Source organism: Marmota marmota, unplaced genomic scaffold (assembly GCF_001458135.2).
Source record: "Marmota marmota marmota unplaced genomic scaffold, marMar, whole genome shotgun sequence".
Taxonomy (NCBI): Eukaryota; Metazoa; Chordata; class Mammalia; order Rodentia; family Sciuridae; genus Marmota; species Marmota marmota.
Window position 1 is genome coordinate 26,926 of NW_026007678.1, and position 19,230 is coordinate 46,155.

Consider the following 19,230-nt stretch of genomic DNA (forward strand, 5'->3'; position numbering starts at 1 on the left):
GCTTTATTTGTATTGGAACACATCAAAGAAATTCTATGGAAAGTTCTTCACCAAAACAGGTAGAGGTGGGGGCAGGTAAGCTGCTGGGTTCTTAGGGGTTCACACCCACCTCCAGTGCTGCATGAGACCTCTTAGCAGAGCTGAGGGGAAGTTCACTTGCATTTGGGACTGCCATGCGGAGTTCCCAGTACCATATTTACCCCCTCACTGGCTATGATGCTGAAAAATGTCCTCATGCATTTCACAGATGGCTTTCTGCATCTGTCCTGGATCACAGGCCACAGTCAAAACACAGGAACACTAAAAATACTGCCCCAAATTACCTTCACATTATGTGTGTAAATTGTATTTGAAACATCAGTGGATTTCATGGTTGGACTTGGGTCACATCCTCAAAGTATTTCATTAGGAACAAGCAAATATTTCAAAATCCAAGTAAATCCCAAAACTGTGCTTCTGGTCCCTAGCATTTCAGATAAGGGATGTTTTCAAAGTATAATTTCCTGTATTTTTTTCTTCCAGAGAATAGGTTTTCTTCAGTCCTTAAGGATCCAGCTCATGACATGGGTTTGGGTGGAGGATGTGGGGCAGCACAAGCAGGTCTAAACTGGGGTAAGTCTCTTCTAAACTGCACAAGGTAGATTTCTGCCTACCTTAATCTGAATGGTGTAATTCACACAGTAATGCAGCTTCACATAGAGCTTGGGAAGCCCATAAGTGCAGAGGACACTGGCTTTGGAAATGTCCAGGATGGCTGCAGCCTTTGATTCAAATGAGTTACTTTTTGTTTCAATCTTTGCAGTAATACAAATGCATTTTATTTTAATTATTAATATACATTGTACAAATTGATGGGATTCATTGAGATTTTTTCATACACATGTATGTGGGGGGCAATCATCCCATTCACCCTTTTTCCATCCTCTCCTCCTTCTTTTCACACCATTTCCATCCTTCCCATTTCCTCATGGTCCCTATTCTACTTTCATGTTTGATTTTGTTTGCTTGTTTGTTTGGTTTGGTTTCCACATAAGAAAAAAAAAAACATGCAATATTTGTTTTTCTTTTTTTGGCTTATGTTACTTAACATAATATCCTCAAATTCTATCCATTTGTCCACAACTGATGGTATTTCATTCTTCTTTCTGGCTGAGCATTCGTGTGTGTGTGTGTGTGTGTGTGTGTGTGCGTGTGTGTGTTGTATGATATTTTCTTTATTCATTAATCTTTTGATAGTCACCAACACTTATTCCATATCTTAGGTATTGTGAATAGCACTATCATAAACATGGGTATGTGGGTGGCTCTTTCATATGGAACTTTGTTTTCTTTCAATATATACCCAGGAGTGGGATAAATGGATCAGGTGGTAATCATATTTTCAATTTTGGGGGGAACTTCCATACTATTTCCACAGTAATTGTACTAATTTACAACCTCACCAGCAATGTAGAATAATTCCTTTTTGTCCACATCCTTGCCAGCATTTGATATTTTTGTTGTTTTGATAATAACCATTCTAACTATGGTAAGACAAAATCTTATAGTAGCTTTGATTTTCATGTCCTTGGCTGATAAAAAGATTGTGTAAGGGAAATAAAAAAGGGACACAGAGACAAGGTGCAAAGGCAAGAGAGAAATATGGCAGAATGGCAGAATGGCAGAATGGCCAAGCTCCCAGCTTTATTTATATCAACAGGTTACTTTAGGTCATTGTACATATCATTAGTACATATTGTTCATTGCATCATTAGGCAGGTTACAGAACTAGCAACACTATGCAGTTTATTCCTCAGTTACATACTAAGTTGCAATGTGAAATGTTAGGAGCTTTGTGTAGCTCTCAAGAAAGTCCATTGTATAAAGTTACTGTTATGGGGACAGGTTTAGGCTCAGTGAAACACTGTGGTTGTTCAACAAGAGAGTTCCTTTATTCCCAGGAGCTGTGTGCCTGAGATCAAGGGCAAGGCTAATAAGACTCTAGTGGCATTGCCACAGCAGCTAGACATAGCACATGTATCTTACTAGTTCCTAGGAGAAACTGCAGGGTGTTCTAAGGGTGGGAAACAGAGTGACAGTTACCCACTGGGAGTTTGCTCATCAGAGGAATGCTTCCCTGGATATGTCAGAATTCCTACAACATTGGGCATTTCTTCATATATATTTTTTGGCTATTTTATTTCTTCTTTTGAGAAGTGTCTATTCAGATCACTTGCCCATTTTTTATTGGATTCTTTGTTAAGTTTTTTGAGGTCTTTATGTGTATTCCGGAAGAAGAGCTGGCAAGATTTGCTTCCATTATATAGATTGTCTCCTTGATCTGCTGATTGTTTTGCTGAGCAGAAGCTTTGTAATGTGAGCACAGCCCTTTTTGTTGTAGGTTTCTTTCTTCTTCTTGGAAACAAGACTGGAGAGATAAGGGATACGTTACCTGCAGTTTCACAGATATATGGTTAAAGTACATTTTTCAATTAAAAAATATAGTAAAATTTGTGAAATTTTGTGTGAGTTATGTAAAATTCTCAGTTGTTGTCTTTCTCCTCAAAAAAGGGCTATTACAAGTTTCAAACATGTTCATATTAAGCAATGTTAAATTTATCCTTAAAATTGATGAAATGGTATACTAAAAAATGTTAAAATCATGTATTACTGTGAAAAAATATGAAAGAGCTGTTGGTGAGAACTTAGAACATAACATCCTTAAACATTAGTATGTCACTGAATGATTGAACAAGGATAAACAGCAACCATGGCGGGAAGATTAGCTATCTGTGTAAGAGGTAGGAGAAACCAGTATCATTGTTTTTCTTAGATTGGGTATTATGACTAAGCTTACACGGTATCAAATAGATTTCACAAATAGATTGATTAAGTGTTTTAAATCAAATAGCATATGAAAAATTATACTTTGAATTGCACAACTTTTGTGTTTAATGTTTGCATTTCTGTAAGTACTACTTATAATATGCCTAGGCATATCTGCAGAAAAATATAAAAACATATGTAATGAAACATCAGTTACTCCTTTTATATTCTTTTTCCATATTATCAGACAAAATTTTCAACTTCGTAAATTACCCATATGAGAGAAACAAAAGAATTTTCAGGTCTTATGCTTTCCAATTGTCCTAAATGATATAAAAACAAGTGAAAACAATTACATTGGTATTTAAAATTTTTTTTGTTGCAGTCAGTGGCAGATGGTACTGATGACTTCCTCTGAGAATACATCATTACTATTGACTGTTAGATTTTATTCATTGGTACACTCTAATTGTCAATTTTGGAAAAAATCTATTAGGCAAAATATGAGAGCAATTAAATATATTATGACACATCCTTATAGAGAAAGACTATACAGCCATTAACAAATTTAAAATATTTCCATGAGTTGATGTGGTGTGTTTGACAGGATATTATGGTTTAGTGAATAATCCCAAAGAAACAAGATAGCTGTAGTATAACACGTTTAGCCTGAGGTTAATTTGTCTATAAGAGGCTATATTTTTTCCATCTTATATACTCACTTTTCCTGTCAACTTAAAAATATTTTTCTTTCTCTCTGTTTCTAAACCCTAAACTGTGTATCTGGGACTGGGTGTATGGTAGGCAGTCAACTAGTACAGCAGCATACACAGAATTCTTTGGAGACAAAGTTAGAACATGTAAAAGTAAGTGAGTGTGTGTGTGTGTGTGTGTGTGTGTTATGTTTGTAGAAAACACTTCTGTAATTGACAATTTAGCAATCCCTTAGGAAATGATGTTTGGGGATCTCAGTTACCCTGAGAATTCTTTGTTGTTGTTAGATATTTTCCTGTAAGACAGAAGACATAAATTCTTCATGGTATCAAGAGATGGTTAATTTTCATATTTTATTGCATATCACATTTAGCAAGGGGTATGATACTTCAGATAAATGGGTTATAGTAAATTTTAGAAAAGAAGATAATTTGATAAATTTTCTAAGAACATGTAATAAATTAGTCAAAATAATATTTCTCAAATAATATTTAAATCAATTATATGTTTTATGTAGAATTAAGTGCTTAGGGAGAAAAACAGATCATCAGTGCTCTCTGCTGACCAAGACGATGAGTTAAGCATGGAAGTGCAGAAGGTTGGCCCAAATAAGTGTATACCAATGTGTGTTAAACTACTAAACGGTGAGTGTTTTGACTACTAACTATACTTCAGCTTATACATACTCATGAAATATTACAGATAAGATAAAGATAAAATAATAATTTTAAACTTGCAAGACTTTTAATTTTTAATTTTTATGGGGTATTCACTATTTTCAAAAAAACTGCATACAATTGCATTTATTGGCTCGTGTTCACATGATATTATATTACTTTCCCTCACAGCTTGTGTTGTACAGATACATGGTATGTGTGATTGCTAAACCAGGACAAATCAATAGTTTGATATGAGGAAATTCTAGTTTATTACAAAATTGAACATTTATATCAGTGTTGCCATTGAAATGATTTGTGTAAATGAGATAATTTTATGATATATAATTTCACAATCATCTGAATGTGATAAAGAACTCTGGGAATGGGCTGCTGCTCTTTGCAGTGTTTTATGCTTTTATTAGATTCTATTAAACAGGGGAACTCTGGATACTCTTTACAACCAAATTAGGCTAGAGCCATTTCTTTTCTTTGGCTTATCCTACTTAATCTGCCTAGCATAACTTTTAATTTCTTCTAAGGCCCATCTAAAGATCCAAATACTCAAATATCTCCTTCTTTAAATTCCTGTAGAGAACACTGGGAAGACCTCTTTTTGTTTGTTTGTTTGTTTTTCTATTGTCTTAAGAATAAATTATGCTTTCAATGTTGGAAATAATTCTGTTAATATCCTCAATGCAAAACACAAGATTTTACATAGCAACAATTTAAAATAGGTTTGATTATTTTGTTGTGATCATGAAAACACCTAAGAAATAATTTTTCTATAGGGATATTACTAATTCTTTTTAGAAATAGTGTTCCATAACTTAGCTTGTAGTTAAATATTCTATGAAAACTTGAGTAAGAATTTTTAGAAAACTGTGTGATTTTAAAGCCAGGACTTCTGAAAATAACCACTATTAATCTGACCCCTTGCTCTGAACGCAAGCCTGAGCACATTTTTTGAGTGTTTAATCTAATTTGTCCAACATAATACACGCAGAGCATCGAGAATAGTAATTGTTGCATATAGAGTTCTCAATAAACACAAGATTATTGACTTAGTAGCTTGTTTACCTGACATTCAAATATCATTGTTTCGAGAAGGCTGTACATGCTATCCAAAATTTGTTTGAAAAGCAGTTCAACCACCCAGTGTAAGTTTGAACTTTATCACATATTTTTATCCCCCCTAGATCATTCTGACTTAAAGTATACTCATGATTATAATCTACACTTTAAGGAATCAGCAAAAGGGTGTGTTATAGTAACAGAAGCATATTCAGTTTTAAAAGATTTTTCCTTATTACTTCTTTACACATATATATTTATAAAATTATCTTTCTTGATCTTAATTATTTAATTTTTTCTTAAACTCATTCACTAACTTTTTAAAAAATGTTATTTTCCTTTAGATTTCTATTACCCTTTCTTTCTCCTCTTGTTGTATTTCCCTCTCATAACACATCCCAAACTCATTTTTATATTTATCTGCTTCTACAAACATTTACTATACATTTCACATCACTGAATCTCAACTGTTTACAAGACTATAACTATAAGAAATATATATATATATATATATATATATATATATATATATATATATATATATATATTCTTATATAACTACATCAGCATTACCAAATTATCTAGAAGAAAATGTATTGGGGAAAGAATTATATCTGAAATAGGTGTCATCATACAGAAAGAGTTTGATTCTCCCAAGGAAAGTACATATATTATTATCTGTTCATTTGGAAATATTTGAGGACCACAAGTATCATTCACCATAAAAAGCACTCAAAAGTCAGTCATCTTTCATACACTGAATAAAACAGCAGAGGGGTTCACAGTCGGGTTACCTAAACTAGATTTGTTTCTGAGAATGCGTATTTTAAATGTCAAATACAGATTATTGTACGTGTTGTTCTACTTCACAACTTCTTAATCAAGAAATAATATAACATCTCAACTCTTGTATATTACGTAAAAAGTTTCATTATTCAAACCTTATGGGTCTTCTAAATATTTATATAAATAATCAATACTCACTACATTTATAGAATTATATTTTTGTTAGAATATATGAAGTTTTAATTTTTCTGTCAAGAAATTCAGGAAATACAAACTATTTTTCTTAGCAGCACACTACCTGTAAAACATAAAGAGCATTGCATACCTCTACCTGAAACATAATTTTGCTAACTCTAACTTAAGCACAAGTTATCATTGTTATTAGATAGAACTACTCCCTAACCTCCATCATTTAGACATGATAAAAAACATAGTAATGGAAAACCATAAAGTCGTGACAATGTTCATTATAGTGGGTTCAAATGATGACTCACATTTGAAAATTGTGTCACTTATCTTTCTGTTTCTCAATTATTTAGGCACTGCTTTGATCTGATCATTCCTGCATTCACCCTGCTTAATACTCACCAGAACCTCGTATAATATTTTCCTTCTTATAAATTTCCTGTACTATTACATGTATCCCTTAATTTTTAGTTATTGTATCTACTGGGAAGAAAACTATTTCTTATAACCATTGTGTCACTTGAATGACTATTAACTTGAAATATTAGCTAACTTCAGAAATTAAAAATATATCAAGCCAGGTATGGTGGTGCAATGCCTGTAATTTCAGTGGCTCTGGAGGCTGAGACATGAAGACCTCAAATTCAAAGCTAGCCTCAGTAATTTAGTAAGGCCCTAAGCAATTCAGTGAGACCCTGTGTCTAAATAAAATACAGGAAAGTCCTGGGGGTGAGGCTCTGTAGTTAAGTGCGCATGCGTTTAATTCCTGGTACCAAAAAAAAAAAAAAAATTGAATATTTGAACAGCCCATTGTGATAAAGCACTTTAAAGACTGGTCATAAATTAACATGAATCAAATTAAGGAGCTACATTTCATATGACAATTAAGTGTCCTATAAACTGGAAAGCAGGACTTGCTCAGCTCTGGACAAGGGAAGGATCTCTCAGTGTGCTCATAAACATGATGAATGAAGTGGGATTATGTTCATTGTGATGAACTCTAAGCTGATTTGAGGAATGTCTGTGAATTAGTAAGTTTTTGAAAAATGAACTTTATATCTCTGAAAAGGAAGAAACAACTTCTTACTTGTGATACTAGTTTTTATTTTCTGTAAATTTGATAGGACAAAAGAGAAATGAAGAATCAATCAGTGGAGATACAGTTCATTTTGCTTGGACTCACAGATGACCCTGTGCTACAAATTGTGATTTTCCTGTTTCTATTTTTCAATTATATCTTGAGCCTGATGGGGAACTTAATTATCATCATCCTCACCTTGCTGGATCCCCACCTCAAGACTCCAATGTATTTCTTCCTTCGAAATTTTTCCTTCTTAGAAGTTTTGTTCACAACAGTCTGCATTCCACGGTTCCTGATAAGCATTCTCACAGGAGACAAAACAATTTCCTACACTGGTTGTGCAACTCAATTATTCTTTTTTTTCCTATTAGGGATTACAGAGTTTTTCCTCCTGGCTGCCATGTCCTATGACCGCTATGTTGCCATCTGCAAACCTCTGCATTACCCAGTCATTATGAACAGCAGAGTGTGCTACCTACTGGTGCTCAGCTCCTGGACAACTGGACTCTTAATCATATTTCCCCCTTTGCTTCTGGGACTCAAACTGGATTTCTGTGCTTCCAAAGTGATTGATCACTTCCTGTGTGACACTTCTCCAGTCCTGCAAATCTCTTGTACAGATACACGTTTAATAGAATTAATGGCCTTTGTCTTAGCTGTGATGACACTTGTTCTCACATTGTTTTTAGTGATCCTCTCCTACACATTCATCATCAAAACCATTCTCAAATTGCCTCATGGTCAACAACGAAGGAAGGCTTTTTCTACCTGCTCCTCACACATGCTAGTTGTCTCTATTACTTATGGGAGCTGTATCTTTATGTATATGAATCCATCAGCAAAACAAAGAGTGGCTTTAACTAAAGGTGTAGCTGTGCTCAATACCTCTGTTGCCCCTTTGCTCAACCCTTTCATTTACACCCTGAGGAACCAGCAGGTGAGAGAGGCTCTCAAGCATTTGCTCCAAAGGTTTTGTTCTTTTCAAAACAGCAAGACAGAGTTTAGACATAAATAATATTTTTTGGAATATGTATGAGAAAATTCAATATGGTTATCTTTTGCATTGCTTAAGATCTCTGCCATTTTTTCCCTTGACTATTTATATCTCATTAGGTTTGCTCTCTCTATCTGCACCTCTCTCCTTTTCTTTCTGAGTGGATCTTTCTAATCTCTAGGAATAAATTGCCTTTTTCAATCCAGAATATCAAATTCCATCTTTACCTAGAAATGTCTATTCTCATAAAGGGCTGTTTTATATACTGAATGCTTTTGGCAAGTGAAACTTGCTAGACATAGTTAGTTAAATATTTTGATACATATGTTAATCACTAAGCATTGCATTTGCTCTTAAGTATTTTGCATTGCTAAATTTGACAGATACACAAAACATGATGATTTATTATGCAATGTAACTGATATTGTGATAGAAAAAGTAAAAAAATCTAAGTAATTTTATAATTTAAAGTCATCTTTCAAGAAGAATCATCACTTAAAATGAATCTTGAAAAATGAATAAGGAAAATAAAAATTCAAGGGTTTTGCAATGAGAGTTATAACACATGAAAAGGATGGATGTTCTACTGGAAAAGTTTCTCTTGTGGAATCATAATAATTACAATAAGTTATTTGTAAACATAAATAGATGTCATTTGCAGTAACAATATTTGAACACCAGGCTTTGGATCTAAATTTATAGTCTCTGACCACTACAGATGATACTAACTCATGAAAGAAATTCAACCTACAATTCATTTATATCTTGGCTTGTGGAAATATTTATATATTTAAGGCATGTTTATAAAATAACCTCCACCTGCCTTTGAATCAAAGTATACACAGATGATCTTTAGTCACTGTAGATTAATCATGCCCGTTCTAAAATTTCATTTGAAAGAAACTACACTGTTTTAATTTCATGTCTGACTTCTTTTTTTCAACATAGCAAAGTTCACCCATGCTATTGCATGCAAACATAGCTCCTTCTGTATGCTGTTGTGATTTAGCAGCATGTCTCCTGTCCTTTGGAAATAGTCCATTTTTCCTCCCTTATGCCAACATGGTTATGCATTACTTCATACCTCTGCCATTTTTTCCCTTGACTATTTATATCTTATTAGGTTTGCTATGTGAATTGCTAAGAATTGCATCTACTCTTAAGTATTTTGTATTGCTAAAATTGACAGATACACAATTTTATTCTCTGAAGGAATCTCTCCACAAAGTGAATCATTTTCTTTGGTGTGAAAAGTGAGTAAATTGAAATGCAAATCCTTAAAAATTATCCTTCCATGTGTCTTTTTGAAATCAAATATTTCAAAGAGGTGTTAATAGGAATAGGCTGTTCTCATGTCTTGTTGAGTCCACTCCTCAATTTCCATCATCTAGGCAGAGAAGTTTAAGAAATTATCCCTCAAGAAAAGAAGGACATCTGTAGAGGAATACATTCCATATTTTGTGGCTCTCTTTATGAGCCCACTTCAGCAAAAAAAATAAATTAACTAATTAATTAAACGAGATTACTTGTTTTTGTAATTCAACAGACTCCAATACTCTACTTGCTTTTCAAGACTTGAGGGAGCCAAAAGCCAAACTTTGAGAGTTGATGACAGAATGTTGAGAAAACTAATACTGAATATTTCAGGTTGGAGGCCTGAAGAGAAGGTGAAGAACATGTTTAATGGGAAATAGCAATGAATTTCTGTAATTTCTGAGAGAGTGCTTTGGATACTGCTGTTTACCAGGTGACGAGTTCTGTTTCCCCACATGTTGAAGAATAACATTAGAGAAGCACCTGAGACAAGAATATAAAGCATGGTTTATTTAAAAAGCAGTGACATAGACTTCTCCTGGCAGAGAGAAGGCAGCCATAGTTGGTATCCTGGTATCCCCAGAGGTGAAGGCGTTCTGGCTTTTTTTTATAGGCCTTCGGCTTCCTTTGTTCTCCTGCTCTCTTCCCCTGCATATTTTTCTCCTTCCTGCTTTCATGATTAAACCCAGGTGATTCTCTGTGGGATGGCAAAAGATAAGAAGCAGATAGGCTGGAAGGGCCAAAGTGGGGTGATCTGGGCAGAAAGGGGGTGTAATTAACAACTCCCTATAGGGAAGGACCATCCCTGGGACAGGTTACCTTAGCAACAGGTTGGCACAGGGGCAGGTTATCTTGATAAGGGTAGAGGAAGGGCTCTGAAGGCATTAGCATTTTGATCCCTCTACAACTTCCAGACTTACTCAGATTGGCCTCCTTGATCCAACCTGACTAAATTTATTTATATATACTGACTGCCTGTCTAATTCTGGCTCCACTTTTCAAAACCTTAGCAGCAAATTAGATAATTCTCAAACAATTAATTAGAAGATACTCTGGATGTCCTGTTAACTCAACAGCCTGAATACAAACCCCTCTGGAGAACAATAACTTTTGCTTCTCTTCTCACTTCCAAGTTTTGCACAAAGTCCACTCATGGCTTTAACATACCATACTGAGAAGGAAACTCTGAGAAGTGGCCTCCTAATTGGTCATCTGCTCTTAGAGAATGACTAGGAAGGTCATGTGTGAGGTTGACTCAGCTACATATAATTCAACGTAGGTTGTATGAAAACCAAAGCCATGGTCAGGAGTGCAAATCACTGCTTCTATCACTGGCTGGACTCAAAGTGTGATATTGCTGGTGCAGTGTCACATGCCTGTAAGCCCAGCAGTTCAGGAGGCAGAGACAGAAGGATTGTGAGTTCAAGACAGCCTCAGCAAAAGTGATGTGCTAAGCAACTCAGTGAGACCCTGTCTCTAAATAAAATATAAAATAGGGCTGGGAATGTGGCTTAGTGGCCAAGAGTTCATTCCCCAGTACCAAAAAAAAAAAAAAAGAGTGATGTCAGTGTAGTGGACAGGTTCAGAGGGATGAGAAGTACTTTTAATCAAGTTTCCTTGATCATATAGTGTTGTTTGAAGTTCCTGACCATTATGAATGCTTAAATCCATGAAAACTACTCATGTTGATGTCCTGGTTCATTTTACAGGGCATAGTAGATGATTTCTGATACAGGGAAGAATCAGGAAAAAGAGCAAAAAACATAAGAAAATATTTTACTATTGAAGCAATTGTATTTTGCCAAGCTAAAACAGGTCTGGGTTTTAAAATCTATATGTGTTCCATGTAGAACAGTATCTCTATTCCAAGATCTTCTAGGACAAATTCTTCTCAATCATTGATTCACAAACCCTGGGATGAAAACTATGCTCATTCATACATTCATTCATTCATTATCTCACCAAACAACTACCCAAGAACTTGTATCGTACTAGACAAAATGGACAACTCCTGGAAAATGAATACCGGTAGAGTGAGGTCTATAAAATAAAATGTCATAGTACAAAAAATATATTTGGATACTAAAACACATGATAGAGAATTTTAAGTATTTAGAGGGTCAGGAGATTTTTTTTCTTTAATAAATATTTTTTTGCTTACTCTTTATCTAAAGAAGCCAAAGTCCACTAACATAAGGAATTTAAGTTTCAACTATGAGAAAGTTAAAGATCCTCTCCAGTCCAGTAGGGCATTGTTAGTAATGGGTAGGATAAATACGGATAAGCAGGAGGTCACAAGGACACAATCACAGAACGAGATAAAATCAGCTTTCTCAGGCAGACAGAACATGCAGTCAGCTTTCTCTAGAGAACAGGGTGTCTCAACCTGATCCCAAGGGGGAACCACAAACCACAAGGGCAGAACAAGGACTGCCCCCCTTTCCACGTGGAATTCAGGCCTTGAAACAAAAACCAATTGGTAAATATTCCCAGGCAAACTGAGCACTTAAGAAGGGCCCTATCAAAATACCACCATGGTCGTACTCAATTTGGTCTGTAGGACTGATACATCCAGGAACTAAAGGAATATACGGACTCAACAACCAGGAAACACAGGGAATGTTCTCTCTCTGGAAAAGGACCATTCAGTGTCTACACTGAATATTCTTTTGCTTTCAATAAACCTTTTTGTTTGCAGCCATGCGAGGAAGAAAGATCAGGCTATCACTAATCTTGCCTAATCAGGACACAGGAAACAAGGGACCTACTCCCTCCTGTGATATTCCTCGCCTTCCCATGACATTAGGACAAAGTGGACTGAAGCAAATACACTCAAGCAAATACTTCTTGTCTGTGCTCTATGGCTTCATACTTTCTAGATAAACATCTAGAACTGTCCAAGGGCAAGAGTAGTTGAATTTCTCAGTTAAAAAGAGAGAAAATTCCATCTTTCTTCTACCTTTTTGTTTTGTTTAAGCTCTCAACAGATAGAATGATGTTCACTCACAACAGAAAGGCCCTTCATGTTTAAGTCAGTGCATAAATTCAAATGGGAACACCCTAACAGTCATACCCAGAAATAAAATTTTATCAGTCATCTGGGTATCCCTTAACCCAGCCAGGATGACACATATAATTAACCAGCCCACCCTTAATTCTTCTAGAACCAGGTTAAGAGGGAAAAGGTATAGTTTGATATATTTTTAAAATATTTGAGAAGGACTAACAAAACAAGCCATAAGCTGATTATTTTTAATTGACCCTATAATGTGTAACCAGGCTTTGTGTGGCATAAAAGATAAAATATTGAATCATACAAATGGCCTGTCAGTAAGACTTATAGGTCATAAATTCTATGTGATCTCAGTTCTTGGGTTTTCCTGACACAGTCAAAAAAATTTCTGTCACTGAAATCTCCTTAATGTCTTTGTTTGAGCATTACTATTTTAATGAGCAAATCCTAAACATCTGACTTAATCTTAAGCCTATCTGTACTGCAGGACTGCACATAATCCTTAGCCTAGTCTATGTGTGTGAGCTTTTGTCAATTTTTTATAGTATTTTATCACCTAATAACATAATTTTAAAAATTATTATGTTTATTTTTTAGTGTGCCTCCATCCAGTTCATGCAAATTAAAGTCTCTGTCACTTTTCTTGACTATAGTTTCTCAAGCATGTAATAGAGTGCTTGAAATGAAGTTCATACCAAAAACAAACAAAAATAACCTTTGCTTACTAAATACAAGTGTAGAGAAGCCATAATAAACTAAAGGGATCAATAAAGCTAATGAAAAATGAAAGAAAACAACAGCATACAAAAATATATATGGTCAGTCAAAAGCTGAAAATTTTTACTGGAAAAATGTGATTACAATTTTAGGAGATGTTGACAATAAGTCTTGAGTTTCTCTTCATCTCAGTACTCAGACAAGACCACTAGGAAATAAAGCTTCAGAAATTTTATAATGATGTTTGAAGATGCTGGGAATTTTCTTGGGATCCCCACCACACCAATTTTCTTGGCATCCCCACCACACCAATTTTCTTGGCATCCCCATTACTCTTTTTCCCCCTTATTTTGTTTTGGCTTCTGTATATGATGAGAGCAATCATTTCTGAATCTGGCATATTTCACTTAGCATTATATTCTCCAGGTCTATCCATTTATAGCAAATGTCATGATTTCATTCTTCTTTATGACTGAATAACAACTCCATTGTGTTTATATATCACATTTCCTTAATCCATTCATCTGTTGTTAGGCATTTAGCCTTGTTCTATGATTTGGTTAATGTGAATTTCACTGAGATTAATATTGGTTTGCATATATCACTGTAGTGTGCTGATTTTAGTTCTTAAGGATAAATTCTGAAGAGTGGAATAGCTGGGACATATAGTAGTTCCATTCCTAATCTTTTGTAGAACCTCCATACTGCTTTCCTGAGTGGCTGTGTGAATTTACAGTCCCACCAACAGTCTATCAGTATACTTTTTTCTTCACATTCTCAACAGAATGATTTATTATTTGTATTCTTCATGATTACAATTCTAATTGGAGTGTGATGAATTTTCAATACAGTTTTGATTTGCATTTCTTTCATCTTCATGGATGTTGAATTATTTGTGTGTATTTGTTGGCTATTTGTATTTCATCTTTTGAAAAGTTTCCATTTAGTTCTTTTGCCCAGATATTAATTGAGGTATTTATTTTACCAGTGCTGTTTATGTTCTTTATATGTTCTACATATTAATCCCCTGTCAAAGGAGTAGCTGGCAAAATTTTTCTTCCATTCTGTATGTTTCCTTTTCATGCTCTTAATTATTCCCTTTGTTGTACAAGAGCTTTTCAATTTGATTCCATCTTACTCATTTATTCTTGGTTTTGTTTCTTGAGCTTTGTAGATCTTCTTTGGGAAGATGGTGCCTGCACCAATACATTGGGGTGTTGACCTTATGTTTTCTTCTTACAGTTGCAATGTTTTGTATCTAATTTCTGAACCTTTAATTCACTTCTAGTTGACTTTAGTGCAGGATGAGAGATCAGGATCTAGTTTCATTCTTCTATATATGGCTGATCAGGTTTCCAACCACCATTTGTTAAAGAGGCTAGCTTTTCTCCAACAGTATATATATGTAATTTTAAAAATTTATTTGTTCTAACCAGTTACACATGACAGCAGAATGCTCCTTGATTCATTGTACACAAATGGAGCACTATTTTTCACTTCTCTGGTTGTTCACAAAGTAGGGTCACAGGGTCACAGGGTCACACCATTTGTGCAATCATACATGTACCTAGGATAATGATGTCCATCTCATTCCACTATCTCTCCTATCCCTCTTTCCCTCCCCTTCTCTCCTGCCCCTTTGGCTAATCCAGAGTTCCTACATTCATCCCCTGACCCCTCCCCCCACTATGGATTAGCATCCACTTTTCAAAGAAAACAATTGGCCTTTGGTTTTGGAGATTAGCTTACTTTGCTTAGTATAATATTTTCTAGCTCCATCCATTTACCTGCAAATGTCAAAATTGTATTCTGTTTTATTGTTGAGTAATATTCCATTGTGTATATATACACCACAGTTTCTTTATCCATTCATCTATTGAAGGACATTTAGGTTGGTTCCACAGTTTGGCTATTGTGAATTTTGCTGCTATAAACATTGATGTGGCTGCGTCACTGTAGTATACTGTTTGTAAGTCCTTTGGGTAGAAACCACAGAGTGGCATATCTCGGTCAAATAGTGGTTCCATTCCAAGTTTTCTAATGAATCTCCATACTACTTTCCAGAGTGGTTGTACCAATTTGCAGTCCCACCAGCAATGTTTGTGTGTACCTTTTCCTCCATATCCTTGCCAACAGTTATTGTTGCTTGTATTCTTGATAACTGCCATTCTGACTAGGGTAAGATGAAATTTTAGAGTAATTTTGATTTACATTTTTCTAATTACTAGAGGTGTTCAATATTTTCCTCATGTATCTGTTGATTAATTGTATATAGTCTCCAGGATATATAAAGAACTCAAAAAACTTAACACCAAAAAACAAAAAGAAACAAACAAAAAACTACCAACCCCATCAATAAATGGGCTAAGGAGTCCAATGTATATTTTTGACACCTGTGTCAAGCATCAGATGGCTCTATGTTTGTGGGTTTGTCTCTGTGCCTCCTGTTCTACTTCAATGATCTGTATTTTTTTGATGCTAATAACATGGTTTTTTTTTTGTTATTATAACTTCATAGCATAATTTGGGGTTAGATATTCTAATGCATCCAGTCTTGCTCTTTTTGCTTAGGATTGCTTTTGTTATTCTGGGTCTCTTAATCTTCCAGATGAATTTAAGGAGTGTTTTTTTTTCTATTCTGTGAATAATGTAAAAATATTTGAGAAGCATGAAGAACATGAAAGAGAATAAATAGGTATAACCCACTAACCAGATTGTCATATAAATAAAGGTTTATCAAATTGTGGTTATTTCTTATTAAAATGTTGAAATAATTTTAAATAAATGTAAAGCCAAGATGAATCATAAGATGAGGAAAGTTGACATGGCAATTAAATATTCTACTTTATAATGAGGATGAAATTAGTTAAAATAAGTAATAATATTTTCTTAAAGTATGAGAAAAATATGTGCATTATGATAGTGATTCTTTAACTTATTATAATAGAGTAATCCTTAGTTTACAGGTAACCAACATCTAACAATGACAAAGTATTAACAATCAAAAAGGCATACATAAAAAATTTTATATTTTAAAAACATAATTAAATATGATTTAGATTAGGGTTCAGGTTTTGTAACAAAGTACATTTCATAGTTATTTTTGTTGTTCATGAAATATTACATAATAATAAAATATTACATAATTGCAATCAATGGAAATAAATAATTTGTAGAATAGCATTGAGCATTGTAGATTCTCTGTGGTATACAAAAGGAATGTAACCATTCTCAAGGGAGATCCACAATAGAGAAAAGTTAGGAGGCTACTAACAAACTGAAGGATGGCTAACAGAAATCCCTCAAGGTCAATAAGATAGAAGAGATGTGGCTTGAACTTTATCTTGTTCCCATGAGATCAAATCTTCAGAAAACAAAAGAAGTAGACTTGAAGTATTTATATTTGAGATATAAGGTACAACCAATTGAAAACAGGATTATGATGTAAGAATCTATACTTATAATACCCCAAATTGTCTTATCTTTCTCTGTTCTTTATTTAAATATTACTTTCTTAAAATACTAGATAAAATGAATGAAGGGGAAGATAGTATATTGTTACATTTTCTGAAGGTTTCTGATGTTACATTTTTATTTCCTAAAATATTTCCCTTTCATCATCATAAAATAGGGAAAATAGAAAATCAAATTTGATTAGTGTGAACTTTACTAATGTCTGTCCTTCACAGCATAAATTTGATTACGTAAAATATGTAAAAGTCAGGTGTCAGGACTTAGCCGACCAAATCCACAGCATAGTATACTCAGGGCAGTGTTTGAAGAGCTGGGGACTAACTGAATGGGTTAAGATGAATGGGAGAGGTCTTCCTGTACATATCTAGATATCCTGATGGATTAGTGGATCCATGAAATGAGTGCCTCATGTGGGACAAAATGTCTAAGGAAGAAAACATTTTTCCATAAAACTTAATGGCTAAGGAAGGATGATGTTCAAATGGAAAATACACTGTGCTCTAATCCAAGTGGCAGAGATGCCAAGATCTAAGGCAAGTATTAATTTCAAATTTATGCTTCAAAGCAAAATGAAAAATAAATATATGTTCCTTTAAGCTCATGAATGAAAAATGTCTGTGTAATGTGTGCCCCGTGTGTGTATATATATGTGTATACATATATGTGTATATATGTATACACATATATTTCTAAAAAAATCATCAAAGACATCAAACATTAAAGATTTTAATAGAATTATAAGATAAGTCAAGAAGTAAACACATTCCCTGGTTGCTATATGAAATAATCACATTACTTAACTCACAGTAAATTTATATATATACTATGTATATAATGCTCCTGTGTTATCTTGATAATTATTCCAAAACAGTAATATTAAAATACAATGAATAATTAAATCAAATAATTTATATTTTTAAAATGTATTTCATATTTTAATAGAATGATTAATTGATTTCTTATATCATAAAAGGAATAATGAGTTGTTATTTTTTACTTTTATTTTATTTTATTTTTACTTTTGCCATTTGATCAAATCAAGATAATTTATTTTTGTTTTTAGGTTGTACTATGAGCTTACATATTCACCATGGGAAAAGAAAGAAAGATGCATGATTCATGTAACTTTTTCAACAAAAAAGGTAATAATATTTTGCAGAAATTTGACTCAACATAAAAATTATTAGTTTTATTCAACATCGCTCAATCATGTGGCTTAATTTATAAAAATTCCCTAAACACTGGTGCTAGATTTAAAATAAAAGAACCAGTAGCAAACAAGCTGGCCTTACAAATATGTCATAAAATATAATGCAGGCCTGCAAGGTAGACTGAACTGTGACCACTCACAGAACAGGCCCAGCGGCCTGCTGAGAGGCAGAGCTGCCCCCTTCCCCCGTGCCTGCAAGGTAGACAGAACTGTGACCACTCACAGCACAGGCCCAGCAGCCTGCTGAGGGGCAGAGCTGCCCCCTCACCCCGCGCCTGAAAGGTAGGCGGAACTGTGACTACCGGCACAACAGGCGCAGCGGCCTGCTGAAGGGCAGAGCCGCCCCCAGCCCCGTGCCCGCAAGGTAGGCAGAACTGTGACCACCGACCGAAAAAGCCCAGTGGCCCGTGGAGAGGCAGAGCTGCCAACCAAGCCTGCAAGGTAGGCGGGCATGCACCCCACCAGCAGAACAGGCGCAGCGGCCTGCTGAGGGGCAGAGCCGCCCCCTCCCTGCCTGCAAGGTAGGTGGAACTGTGACCCACCGGCGGAAAAGGCCCAGTGGCCCGCGAAGGGGCAGAGCTGCCCCACGCGCCTGCAAGGTAGGCGGACATGCGACCACCAACAGAACAGGCCAGACCTGCAACCGACAGACAGAACAGACCCAGCGGCCTGCGGAAGGGTAGAGCCACCCCCCCCACGCCTGCAAGGTAGGCGGACCTGCGACCCACTGGCAGAACAGGCCCAGAGGCCTGCAGAGGGGCAGTGCCGCTGCCTGCACCTGCAGGTAGGCAAAACTGCGACCACCGACAGAACAAGCCTAGCAGCCCGCAGAGGGGCAGAGCCGCCGCCCGCGCCTGCGAGGGATACTTTGCAACTATACAAGACCAATATAAATATATAGGGGGAAAATTCAATAGCACAAAGTTTCACCAAGCGGAAAGAAACGCGAACAGTATGAAGATACAAGGAAAGAAAGGACCACAAGCAATGTAGGTCAACTCAACGTTAGAAGAGGTAATAGCTGCAGCAGATGGAATGTCAGATAAAGAATTCAGGATATACATGCTTCAGATGATCTGGAGTCTCAAGGAAGACATCAGACAGCAAAATCAGACAATGAAAGAGCACTTCAACAAGAATTAACATAAACAAATCCAAAGAAAGCAAAAGAATCAACACAGGGAGATAGAGGTTATAAAAAACAAA

At 35.3% G+C, this 19,230-nt stretch overlaps 1 protein-coding gene across 1 annotated transcript; it reads left to right on the forward strand.

Moving 5' to 3' along the window:
- Positions 1-7,354: 7,354 nt before the first annotated feature.
- Positions 7,355-8,317, forward strand: LOC107133747 (olfactory receptor 6C6-like). The gene has a single exon (XM_015475958.1). It carries the CDS (start codon positions 7,358-7,360, stop codon positions 8,315-8,317), a length of 960 nt encoding a protein of 319 aa, XP_015331444.1. The 5' UTR covers positions 7,355-7,357.
- The last annotated feature ends 10,913 nt before the right edge of the window (positions 8,318-19,230 follow it).

Excerpts from the sequence above, each read along its gene's own strand:
- LOC107133747 (XM_015475958.1), top strand. The coding sequence starts at position 7,358 with ATGAAGAATCAATCAGTGGAGATACAGTTCATTTTGCTTGGACTCACA.